We start from the raw sequence: 13,559 nt of genomic DNA on the forward strand, positions 1-13,559 counted from the left end.
TGCCAGCAGTTCAAATTGATGGCACTTTCCTCTATAGCTTCCTTTGCAGTCCGACAAATATAATTGCTCAAACATGCCTGGCAAACCGTGACCAGCCCTTAACAACCAGAGATCTTGCTGCGAGGGATTACAGCAGCGGCTCTACCGGAGAGTCAATACAATTGTTTGGAAATGCACTTCCAAAAGGACCACAAGCTCCTGCTCCAAATATATTGCACATCAAATCAGAAAGAGACCAGGAGATTCTTGAAAACACCCAAAACACAACAACAACAACAAAAACCCACAGTAAATTAGGCCTAAAGATTCCAGTGGTGGTTCAATATTTTGGAAAATGTGCCCCAAGTCAATTCCCAAGTACCAGGTTGGGGTAACCAATGTGGTGGCTACTTTCAGATATTGTTGGTCTACGACTCCCATAATCCTTGACCTTTGGCCATGTTGACTGTGGCTGATGGGAGTTGGGAGTCCAGCAACATTTGGAGGGTCACATGTTGGCTACCCTTGATCTAGATGATGCGACTTTAGTATACATGCAGTGCCCTATATCTTTAGGCGAGCTGTTTTGTCTCTGGTCTACTAAGCTCAGGAGCATAGCAGCAGCACACATAGGCAAGATAATGGCTTTGGCTCAGGTGGCCATGATTTTCCTTCTGTCTGTGCCACTTTTAAAAACAAAGATGTGCTTGGGACCTTAAGAAAACTGCAGAAAGGAGTAGGCAGTTGTTAGAAGGTCTGAATCGTATATGGCAGTTTCATATGTACATCCAGAACCCTTCTTATCACTTCTAACATCCTTTGCCCACTTTGATAATGGTGCATTTGGCTTCTCTGATTTTATCCTTTCGTGATCAATGTATTCCTTTGTAAGCACTGCAGTGAGGCAGTCTTTTCTCTGTCTTTTGTACATTTCTCGCAGGCAAAGCTCCTGCTACAAGCAGAACCGAGAGACAGAAGAAGCACAGGACCAAAGCCTTGATTTTTCCCCCCTAAAAAAACCCACGTATATTTTATGGTAAGTATGGGCATATTGCACATGTTACCATACATGCAGTGAGTTTGCAATGGGAGATTTAGCTGAGCTCAGCTGCAAAACTTGGCAAACAAAATCTCCAGTAGATCAATGGAAACGCAAGCATAAAGCTCAGGCCATCAGCAGCTTCGACAGATAATGGGAGCTAATAAAACTTGGCAGAAGGAAGGACAACCCAAGGTCATATTTCCTTCCTAATTCTTTTTAAGAAAGGGAGAACAAGGGAATCCAATAACCTGCTTTGATCTCTATTCCTCTCCCCACTGTCCCTCCTCGTACACCTCCCTCTTATTATTTCCTCCCCCTCATGTTACTTGATGAGTTGACTACCCTACTGTCTCCTCCAACCACTCCATGGGCCTCCATGATATTCAGTTCATAGCCAAGTCATGCTGTTTCTCCCTTTACAGAACCACAGGAAATATGGCCGAGAGCAGGTCAGGTGAGAAGGCAGTGAAGAGACACAGATGCCCTTGCCTCCAGCTGGGGAGATTGGGGTCCCTTTGAGAAGCCTTGGATTGGAGTTTAGGAGTGGTAATCCAGTCTGGGGGAGTTATAAGTCAACCTCCAGTTTCTGTCAGCGCTCACCCAGTGCTCTCTTGCTCTCTGAACAACTCCCATAATGCCCCGTAAGCTTTTGTTTGAAGTCAGGACAGGATAACTGCTTACATTCTATATCGAGATCCTCATACTTCCACAGGGTAGGCAGATTACAAAAAGTTGCAAATTCTATTAAAGAAGTCCAGTCTTAGATATAATCCTCACCCCTACCATTCCCCTATTGCAATAGTACAAGGTCCGTGTGGAGGCAAAATGTAACAGGCTTGAACCAGAGAGCCTGGCAGCATGGACCAGCCACATGACTTTCTATTTCTGACACCTAAACTGCATTGATGCTTTTGAATTCTGGTGCTGGAGGAGACTCTTGAGAGTCCCATAGACTGCAAGAAGATCAAACCTATCCATTCTTAAGGAAATCAGCTCTGAGTGCTCACTGGAAGGACAGATCGTGAAGCTGAGGCTCCAATACTTTGGCCACCTCATGAGAAGAGAAGACTCCCTGGAAAAGACCCTGATGTTGGGAAAGATGGAAGGCACAAGGAGAAGGGGACAACAGAGAACGAGATGGTTGGACAGTGTTCTCGAAGCTACCAGGATGAGTTTGACCAAACTGCGGGAGGCAGTGGAAGACAGGAGTGCCTGGCGTACTGTGGTCCATGGGGTCACAAAGAGTCGGACACGACTAAACGACTAAACAACAACAAAACTGCATTATTCAATGCAAGTAAACATGCATTCCACTAGGGCAGAAGCGGGGAACCTGGGATCCTCCAGATTTTTTGGACTACAACTTGCATCAACCCAACCAGAATGGCCAATGGTCAGGGAGTCCCACAATAACTGGAGGGCCAAAGGTTAGCCCAAACTACAGCCTTTGGGCTCGTATTGTGTTTCCAACAGGTTACCTGCACCCTGGGCTCACACTTACTTTCACAGTGCTTCCCATCTCTCTTAAGCTGGTAGCGTGTGTGGCACTGGCACCGGTAGTGGTCTTCACTCATCTGCACACACTCATGTTCACAGCCTCCGTTATTGACAGCACAAGAGCTCACACCTAATTCAATGAGAACACAAAAAAGCCAGAATGTCATGATGCAGTTCTCCACCCAAATATCTGAAGTGAGGGCAAAAAATGGAGCAACCTTTCACACAGCAATATATCCTAAAGAGCAGGTTTGCCTTCCCAATATGTGTATTTTGACCCATCACCTGCAATACTAGACCTTATGGCTTTAAGCAGGACCCTGGATGAGCTCACATCCTCCAGCCACTAGTACTGTGCTAAACACTATATGATCCCTTTGGTAAAGGCATCTCATTTCCCAAAGCTTAGTGATAAGCTGAAGACTTGCTTTTTGCCTTGCATGCCTTACCTCCTTTATGCCAAAGCTTTATCCATCAACAAACTTCACACATCTGCTCCAAAAATGATCCTTGAAAGCAAAGCAGGGAAGGAAAAGCCTTGCTAACACTCCGATACAGAGGGAGCCGTGTTGCAGTCAGTCAGACCACTGGTCCATATAGCTCAGTAGCTTTCCAAGGATTTGGACAGAAGACATTCCCTGCCCTATCTGGAGATGCTGAGGACTGATCCTGGGACCTTCTAAAGGATGATCTTTTAACTATGTTTGCAAAAACACTTCCACTGCTGCAGCTAGAGTGAAAATATTAGGATATAAGTCACAGTATTTGGGAAAGATCGCGAAATTAAGAGATGCCTGCTTCTTGGGAGGAAAGCAATGACCAACCTAGACAGCATCTTAAAAAGTAGAGACATCACCTTGCCAACAAAGGTCCGTATAGTAAAAGCTATGGTTTTCCCAGTAGTGAAGTATGGAAGTGAGAGCTGGACCATAAAGAAGGCTGATCGCCGAAAAATGGATGCTTTTGAATAATGGTGCTGGAGGAGAGTCCCATGGACTGCAAGAAGATCAAACCTATCCATTCTGAAGGAAATCAGCCCTGAGTGGTCACTGGAAGGACAGATCATGAAGCTGATGCTCCAATACTTTGGCCACCTCATGAGAAGAGAAGATTCCCTGGAAAAGACCCTGATGTTGGGAAAGATTGAGGGCACAAGGAGAAGGGGACGACAGAGGACGAGATGGTTGGACAGTGTTCTCGAAGCTACCAGCATGAGTTTGACCAAACTGCGGGAGGCAGTGGAAGACAGAAGTGCCTGGCGTGCTCTGGTCCATGGGGGTCACGAAGAGTCGGACACGACTAAACGACTAAAGAACAACAAAATTTGGGAAAGAAGAAAGGAAAACAAGAAACATTGGTTCATACAGTTCAGTATTGAGCCCCCTGAAGCTCTCTGGGGCTTCAGATTGAGGACACCCCGTTACCTTGAAATGCCAAAGCTTGAACCTGGGACCTTCTGGGTGCATGGCAGATGCTCTACCAGTGAGCTATGATATGCAAATAAATATACAGTGGTACCTCGGGTTAAGTACTTAATTCGTTCCGGAGGTCCATTCTTAACCTGAAACTGTTCTTAAGCTGAAGCACCACTTTAGCTAATGGGGCCTCCTGCTGCTGCCGTGCCGCCGGAGCATGATTTCTGTTCTCATCCTGAAGCAAAGTTCTTAACCCGAGGTAATATTTCTGGGTTAGCGGAAGGTGTAACCTGAAGCGTATGTAACCTGAAGCGTATGTAACCCGAGGTACCACTGTATAGTCATCTAGCCAACAACCCAAAAGTGTTTCTTGAGAAACAGGTGGAACTGAACATGCTTGAGGGCTTGTGGGGAGTGGTTCCAAGATGGATGCCAGAAGAAAGGCTGCATAACAGAAACCATGAAAGAAAACCAGTGATTGTTCATACTGGTTCACTGCCCTTCCCCAACATGTGTGTAGACACATAGCCCTGAGGTGATGGATGGCTGCTGGATTCCTCTATGGAGGGATGAGTGACCTATTCAAGGTGTTGTCCATGTATGTTGCCCTGAACCTGGTGCAGCATGGTAAGAGCTGGTTGTCAAGAGGGAGAAGGCGAATTGTAGCTTCAGGTTTTGCATTGTTCCGTGACATTCTTTTAAATGGGGCATTAAGTCTATTACAATAAATTTAGGCACTGAGAGACCAATGTCCCCATTAGCTTATTGATTTAAGTCTCTTCATTAACCTTGGGCCTGAATTAAAAATAAAACAACAGAAGTAGTTCTGTTAAGGTGAACGTTGCCCCTATTGGGACAACATCAGATTTCCTATTCAAAATTATAGCTACACATTTCTCACGTATTCATATCCTTGCTTTGCTTTCTGATGCATGACTTCCTGCTTCCATCCCCTAGTCTCCAAGATCTATAAAGACAGCTTCACGATTCTGCTAGAATGTTTAATGGTATTTGCATATAACCCAACAAGGAAGCAGAAAAGGACAAGATTTTCTTGAAGGATTCTCTCCCACCTTGGCTAGAATGGCAGGCTTAATGTTATCTTGTAACTAAGCCAATGCACTGGCAACTCTAAGAAATTGCAAACAAGACATGTGTTCGATCCCCAAGCTCATCTAGCCCTCAGCTCAAAAACAAAGAAATACAAAAAAATGGATTCAACAGATGTAATGTCATTCATACCTAACCGAGCTGTTTTTCACATTTCAACCAGGAATCAATGGGAAATGGAATAACAATCTCTCTTGTGCTGATATGCAGATTTACAGAGAATTTTAATCCTTTCTACAGAACTTGGTTACAGCCTTTGACGCTTTATGCCCTATTGCTCTGGTATCTCAATTAAAGCAACTCTCTGCTGTCATTTCACCACCAACTGTAAGAAAACTACAAATCTATGTGAATATAGGGTGAAAAGAGGACCATTTTTAAAAATATCAGGCCCTGCTAATTCTCTTTTTAACAACATGTCACATGCTGGCTTCTTTTTTCTTTTTGTTATTTTAAATATCTTTGTCACCACTTTTCAAAATATTCTAAACCGTTAACAGAAAAAAGGAATATATATATATTTTAATTAAAATATATTTCTGCACCACTTACTGTTAGGAAAATGTCAAACCAGTTCACAACATTAAAACCATTTCCAAACGTGAAAAAATCCGAATATCAAAGAAATATAGAACAGTGTTAAAGATAACCAAATGCCTGAGGAATACATTAAAATGCTTAATTTACCCAGAGCAGGAGAAAACAAGCTTGTTCCATCTTCCATGCGACATCCCTTGAGATATTAGAAGATGGCTATCATCTTCAAAGAGATAAGAGTTGGGTGTCATCTGCATACTCTAAATCCCCAAAACTATTGCTTCCAAAGACTTTACCTAGATGTTGAAAAGTGGGGAGGGGGCGGGGGCAGAACAGAACCTTGTGGAACCCCAGGCCCAGTGGCCAAGGAGTCGAACAGACACTTCCCACCTTTTGAAATCTCTTCTTCAAGAAGAATGGAGCCAAGTCCCATCCTGGCCAGACAATCCAGGATAGGGCCATTGTTGAAGGTATTGAAAACTGCTGACGAGACTGACAGTGACATACTTTTCCTGCCTCGGTTCAAAGATTTTCTGTCAGGATAGGCCAGGCTGTTTCTGTCCCAGAATTAGGCCTGAACCGCAGTTGAAATGGTTCCAGATAACCTTGCATCATTTAGAGTTTTCCACTTGCATCTCTGAGAATAGACATCTGAGGTCAATTGGTCTTCATAAAACTTCATAGAAATTGGCCCATGCGAAAGTACCAATCATGCTGATGAGGATGGGAAAACTTTTTTATTTTGTACCCAATACTTCAAATTTCATTCATTCAGAGAAGGTGCACCAGCACGTTCATTGAAAACTTTTCCTTGATCAAATTTATTTTTGTTAGCAAATATATTCCATATCTGACTAACTGACATAATTGTTTCAAGAGTTGTTGAAACTTTCAGATATTTTGATCCTAATACTGTCCACCCAAGCAAAGGTATATGTAAACTCTAAGGTTGCCCAATTCAGGAGATTAAGACAATTATATGTCTATTGGGATAGTAATAATATACACATCTCTATATATAAATGTATGGTAATGTAACTGTATTTTTTCTTTTTTTCTTTTCATTCTCACTCACTTTTTTTCTTACTTTTTTCTCACTCTATGTTTTTTTTTTAAAAAAACTTCTTCTCCTTGATGAACAGAAAAAGTGAGCTCCAACATTTATTTTTAGTATAAAACTAACAAAAGTCTTAACAGGGACACAGGTGGCGCTGTGGGTTAAAGCCTCAGCGCCTAGGACTTGCCGATCGAAAGGTCGGCGGTTCGAATCCCTGCGGCGGGGTGCGCTCCCGCTGCTCGGTCCCAGCGCCTGCCAACCTAGCAGTTCGAAAGCACCTCCGGGTGCAAGTAGATAAATAGGGACCGCTTACCAGCGGGAAGGTAAACGGCGTTTCCGTGTGCAGCTCTGGCTCGCCAGATGCAGCTTTGTCATGCTGGCCACGTGACCCGGAAGTGTCTTCGGACAGCGCTGGCCCCTGGCCTCTTAAGTGAGATGGGCGCACAACCCCAGAGTCTGTCAAGACTGGCCCGTACGGGCAGGGGTACCTTTACCTTTTAACAAAAGCCTTGTTAGACTAACTGGTATCTTTAGGACGACACAGATATCTGGCTATCAACTCAATCCCTCACAAAGCATTTCTAAAGGCTCTGAATTCTGAATGTGGGTTGAACTATAAGTTATAAATGTCACAGGGCTGCTGCCAAAAACACCCTCCAAGTTCTCATCTGTGAAGAGTAGAGACACACTTCCTAATGCGATGTCATCACTTTGCAAGTTAGCAAACGATGTGGAACCAGACCGGGGGAACTCACAGTATGATGACAGCACATCATGAGATGGGTGTCAAGGGTGAGAATGCAGCATGGGTGTCAGAGGTGAGAACTTGATGTGGGAGTGTCAGTGTCAGCAACATCCCCATGACGCACAAAGTGTGTCAATCCTTACTTAGAATGCAGAGTATTTAGAAATCCTTCTTGAACAAAAAGAAGAAGTGGTGAATGCCTGGCCATTTGACCGTACAGTGGTACCTTGGTTCTCAAACTTAATCCGTTCTAGAAGTCCATTCCAAAACCAAAGCGTTCCAAAACCAAGCCGTGCTTTCCCATAGAAAGTAATGCAAAATTGATTACCGTATTTTTCGCACCATAGGACGCACTTTTTCCCCTCCAAAAATGAAGGGGAAATGTGTGTGCGTCCTATGGTGCGAATGCAGGCTTTCGCTGAAGCCTGGAGAGCGAGAGGGGTCGGTGCGCACCGACCCCTCACGCTCTCCAGGCTTCGCGGACCTCTTCGCAAGGAGCGGGAGCACTCCGGCTCCTTGCGGAGAGTTGCCAGCATGCCGAAGCCTGCGCGCGCTGAGCTCAGCGCGCCCAGGCTTCGCGGACCTCTCTGCAAGGAGCAGGAGTGCTCCCACGGCTTGCAGAGAGCTGCCTGTTTGCGGGCTGGGGTCGGGGGAAGCTCGAGCTTCCCCCGCCCCAGCCCCGCGCCTGGGGGGGGGGGAAATAATTTTTTCCCCTTTATTTCCCCCCCCCCAAATGGGTGCGCCCTATGGTCCGGTGCGCCCTATGGTGCGAAAAATACGGTAATTCGTTCCAGGCTTTTAAAAACAACCCCTAAAACAGCAATATAACATGAATTTTACTAAGAAGACCATTGATCCATAAAATGAAAGCAATAAACAATGTACTACAGTCACACAGTCAATCAATCAGTAGCTGAACTGGGTTCCACACAGTCACAAAAACAACAACAAAAGTTGCAAAAACAAAAATGCAAAATAAATAGCAAAAATGGACAGACCTCAGCGTAACACTCAAAACAGATGTGTGGCACTCAAATTGAACGTAATACTCAAAACGGAGCACGTTCATCTTCTGAAAAAAGTCCACAAACTGGAACACTTACTTCCAGGTTTGCAGTGTTTGGGTTCCAAGTCGTTTGAGTACAAAGGCGTTTGATAACCAAGGCACCACTGTAGTCTTTCTCTCTCTCTCTCTGTGTGTGTGTGTGTGTGTGTGTGAGAGAGAGAGAGAGAGAGAGAGAGAGAGAGAGAGAGAGAGAGAGAGAGAAAGAACACTAGAGCAGTGGTAAGGAACAGGATCCAACCAGCAAGTTGGATGCTTATCACTCCCCATCCCATGAAAGCCAAGTCTGCAATAATCACAGAATCGTAGAGTTGGAAAGAACCCTGAGGGTTATCAATGTGAACCTTCTGCAATGCAGGAATCTCAGCCAAAACATCCATGACAGATGACCATCCAACCTCCCAAGTTCACCACCTCCCAAGGAAGACTGTCCAACAGCTCTGTCACAAAGCTCTTTTTTGGGTGCAATTCATCAGGTCTGGAAGTGCATTATGGTGCACATTAGAGTTATGTATACAGTTCCACATTATTCAAACTGGTTTACCAGGGAGGACTACCAACCTCCTTGTTTTCTTTGGGTTTTCAGAAGCACAATTAAGACACTTTTGCTCTGCAAGGCCTTTGAGATGGTTGGTTGAATGTTTTCCCCACTCTCTACAGCTACTTTGATTATACACTGTGTTCCGAAACATATCTCAGTTCTGGCTGTTTCATTGTGATGTAATGGGTTGTTCTGGTTTTTAATATTTATGGTTTTAATATAATTCCATTGCCTTGGGAGCTGCCTTGTGAACCATCCTGAGGACTCTAATGGGCTGAAAGGTGAACCATAAATTTTAAAATGAAACAAACATAATAGATGGCTTTAAAAACACCACTGTTCACTAATAGGGCACTACCATTTGCATCCTTTTAGAGCCATTTGATGCGGATTGTCAAACTGCTTAATTCACTCTCATTGCGAAGAACAAAGGAGTCCGCAATAAACTTTGCAATGAGAATAAAAACAAGTATAGAATGAAAATGGCACATTCCTTAAAAAAACCCAAAACCCAGCAGTCAACATCCCACAAATAGAGTTTCACATGAAGGAAACTTTAATCTGGCATCTTTCTCAACCCTAAAACCCACAAACACTGTGCTGTGAACAGTAGAGCCAGCTGCACCAAAGTAGCTTTAAGAGCAACCGAACAACACTGACAACCTTTTTGACAGCTTGACAACTTGGTATTATATAATTTTGGCTGGGGAAAATACCCCAAAACAACACACAGCTCTGAATTTGCATCCCCCTAAAGACCAAATTATGAAAGGCTCCTCCTCCTTCCCCCCATCACTTAAAAACTACAGCCTGGGTGTTACTCACTTATGCAGGTACGGCCGTCAGCATGAAGTTTGTGCCCTGCATGGCATTCACAGTGGTAGGAACCCAGAGTGTTCACGCAGCTCTGCTGACAGCCTCCACTCCTTACTGCACATTCATCAATATCTAGAAAAAGAAAAATAGGTGGTTGAGGTATTATAGGCTTCAACGGCACCACAAGGTGATGTGCCAAATATGCAGCGATGGTTGCCTCGGGCTCACGTCATTCCTCTGTTGCAGCTAGGAGGACTACAAAGCTTTTGCTTCTATTTTTGATTAACTACAGGTTGTTATGTCATCCAAACATGACAAGCCGTGCTTAATCTTAACTGTGGCTTGTTTGAAGCAAGCTAGCTTCAAACAATGGATTATGAAGTTATCTTGCTCCAATAAGCCATAGTTCAGATGAAGCAAAGTTTAAGATCCAGACATAATGTTAAATGCGAGCAAAAGCAGCTGATTTCATCCCCTGTGGCTGTGAAAAGACATTGCTTATTGTGAATGTAGGAAGTATATACAGTGGTACCTTGGGTTACATACACTTCAGGTTACAGACTCCCAGAAATAGTACCTTGGGTTAAGAACATTGCTTCAGGACGAGAACAGAAATCGCGCAGTGGCGGCACGACAGCAGCGGGAGGCCCCATTAGCTAAAGTGGTGCTTCAGGTTAAGAACAGTTTCAGGTTAAGAACGGACCTCCGGAACGAATTAAGTACTTAATCCGAGGTACCACTGTATACGTATTTAGATTACTGCTCTGAGGCTAAAGATCTGGTGGGTTATTAATGTGTACATTTTATTTTCCTTTCTCCTGCCCTCTACTTCCCCAATCCCTCAGTCTCCTGGCCTGCCTTCTCAGCATATGTGCATCGAATCACAGAACTGCAGAATTGGAAAGCACCCCACTAGTCCAATCCTCTGCAACGAAGGCATCTCAACTAGATCATACAAGACAAATGGCCATCCAACCTCTGCTGAGAAACCTCCAAAGAAGGAGAGTCTACCACCTGTCATGGGAGCCTGTTTCACTGCCGAATAGCTCTTGCTGATGTTTAGTCGGAATCTCCTTTCCCGTAATTTGGATCCATTGGTTTGCATCCTATCCTCCATAATGGGAGAAAACAAGATTGCTCCATCTTCCATGCGACTGCCCTTTAGATATTTGAAGATGGTTACCATGCCTTCGGGGACGCAGGTGGCGCTGTGGGTTAAAGCCTCAGCGCCTAGGACTTGCTGATCGAAAGGTCGGCGGTTCGAATCCCTGCGGCGGGGTGCGCTCCCGCTGCTCGGTCCCAGCGCCTGCCAACCTAGCAGTTCGAAAGCACCTCCGGGTGCAAGTAGATAAATAGGGACCGCTTACCAGCGGGAAGGTAAACGGCGTTTCCGTGTACGGCTCTGGCTCGCCAGAGCAGCGATGTCACGTTGGCCACGTGACCCGGAAGTGTCTCCGGACAGCGCTGGCCCCTGGCCTCTTGAGTGAGATGGGCGCACAACCCCAGAGTCTGTCAAGACTGGCCTGTACGGGCAGGGGTACCTTTACCTTTACCTTTTACCATGCCTTCTCTCGGTCTCCTCTTTACCATGCTAAACAGAGCCAAACTAGACATGCCCTTAAATACATAGCAGACATGAACAGGGGAGTCCCGTTTTCACTGTGAAGACAGCACGCAGGAATGGTTAACTCTTCCCCAAGTTGGGGATGATCCCTGCCATCCCTGTAGGGCTGGAAGCTTTAGAAAATGGAAGCCACATTGGCTCCTAGCTATGTGGGATTCAGAAAGGGAATCTCCATTCCAGAATCCCATGGGGAATGAAGAGACCAGCCTAACCTTCCTATCATGGTGGAATTGGAGTCCTGTTCCCCCGTAATTAGTTTAGAAACCAAAAGATGTGCCGCAGGCATAGTGCAACAGCTCCCCTTCTTTCCAGGCACAATTTTGGCCTGTCTTTGAATTAGCTATTTCCCCTGTATCTTGGCCCGTGCCCTGCTGTGTCCTTTGGTAAACCCATTCTGTTCTCCTGGACCTCTAGGAACTTTCCATCTGTTCAGAGCACTTACTTTACTGCTCAACAGACACCGTGACTTTTAATTCCACTGGGGCAAGACCTTCCTGCCTGCCTTTTTGTGATCTTCTATCTTCCGCAAATGCGAAAAGAGATTTGCTTTGCTGCTGACTTGAAGGAGCGGAAAAAGCCTAGGCCAGGAGTCACTGAAATTCAACAGGCTTCCGAGACGCACAGTCCCAAGGATGAAGAAAGGCCCTCTTTATGTTTCCCACCCTCATAAAGTTTTATCTGCAGCTCTCTCTCTTGATCGCTCAGCTAGGATTCAGAAATAGGTGCTGCTCAAGTCAAAAGAGCCAATGTCTCCAAGCCAATTTCACAATATTGTAATGGTCTTTATTTGAACAAGGCGAGAGGCAGAAGGGGAATATTAGGTGAATTCAAAAAATGTAGAGTAACAGTATTAACTGGATGGGGGGGTGAGATTATTTCCCCTCCCTCCAAAAAACCCCTAATAAAAACAATTATTTCACCTGTCTGCCTTCCCATCACCCCCCAATTCCACCCAGGCTCTCTTCTTATCTCTACTTGGTATTATTAGCAGAAGGATTACAGGGCGAGGGCTTTCAACCAGTGCTTTGCTATGTGAACCCCTGGTCACCACGAGAGGAGGATCAAGGATGTAATATGCCTCTTCCACCACCATGAGAGGGAATGGATCACACACAGCTTTTGAAGTAAGGGCTGCTGAGCTAGGGACCAACAACAGGCTTCTGGCTGCTGTGTATGTTCCTATTCATCTCCCACTTTGTAATCTGAGCAACCTGTCAGAAACTGTGGAAAGAAAGAAAGAAAGAAAGAAAGAAAGAAAGAAAGAAAGAAAGAAAGAAAGAAAGAAAGAAAGAAAGAAAGAAAGAGAGAGCAGCCAAGGGTCTTCTGCATCTTGTGGAGTCTGGTGCCAAGGAAGGGTCAAGCAAGCTGTCAGTCAGGTAAGCTTGTTCTATTATGGACCTTCTCAATGAAGGACTCTTGATAAGCTTCCAAGGAACCTCAGGTTTCCAGAGAACAGTTGGCTTCATGCAGATGTGGTGCTGAACTATGGCTTGGCTTTATGTGAACAGGCCTTGGGCTTATATAAGCCCTTCTTCTCCTGTGACATGGTTCTAGTAGACTTGAAAGTCTCACTTCCATTACATAGCAACACAGAAAGTTGCCTCACATTGCAACAAACCACTAGTTTATCTAGCTCAGTATCATCTATGCTAACTGACAATGACTCTCCAGGTTTTCAGACGCAGTCTCAGTTTCATCCAGCACTCCCTGGAGATTGATTCTGGGGATTCATATGTGTAAAGCATGTGCTCCAGCACAGAGCCATGACCCCCACCTCCCAAGTGATGTGTCGTTGGTACCACAGGTCAATAGAAGAGGATGAGCATGAAGTGCACAGCGTTGTGTCACTGCATGGACAAAAATGGAGCACCAGCTGAGGAAGACCCACTGCCCCTCCAGGCTCTGGGGAGGGTCTCCTTGAGAGCCAGAGGCTTAATGAGCAGTTCAACCAAGCCCTGCTGCCCCTCTGGCTTGTGCCATATGTTGGCTGGGCCGGTCAACAGAGCCACACAAGCCAGAGGGACGGCACAGCCCGCAGAGCTGGTGGGTCGAGAAGATATTATGTGGGAGGCCTCAGCAAAGCCCTGCTGTGCTTCCTGCTCACAAGGAGACCCTCCCCAGAACCCAAAGAGG

At 45.3% G+C, this 13,559-nt stretch overlaps 1 protein-coding gene across 8 annotated transcripts in view; it reads right to left on the reverse strand.

Annotated features, from left to right (window-relative positions):
• The window catches only part of LOC309369677 (uncharacterized protein), a 204,862-nt gene that overhangs the window by 71,540 nt on the left and 119,763 nt on the right, over positions 1-13,559 (reverse strand). For all 8 annotated transcript variants that reach the window (XR_014168245.1, XM_081910708.1, XM_081910710.1 and 5 more), the window contains 2 exons: positions 9,812-9,934; positions 2,523-2,648 (listed from right to left, as the gene is read on the reverse strand). Coding sequence is in view for 7 of the 8 variants with exons in the window: in XM_081910708.1 (XP_081766834.1) it covers positions 2,523-2,648; positions 9,812-9,934 (249 nt within the window). In the remaining variant the exon portion in view is untranslated. The remainder of the gene's footprint in view (positions 1-2,522; positions 2,649-9,811; positions 9,935-13,559) is intronic.

This window comes from Podarcis melisellensis, assembly GCF_964234715.1.
Source record: "Podarcis melisellensis genome assembly, chromosome: 5".
Taxonomy (NCBI): Eukaryota; Metazoa; Chordata; class Lepidosauria; order Squamata; family Lacertidae; genus Podarcis; species Podarcis melisellensis.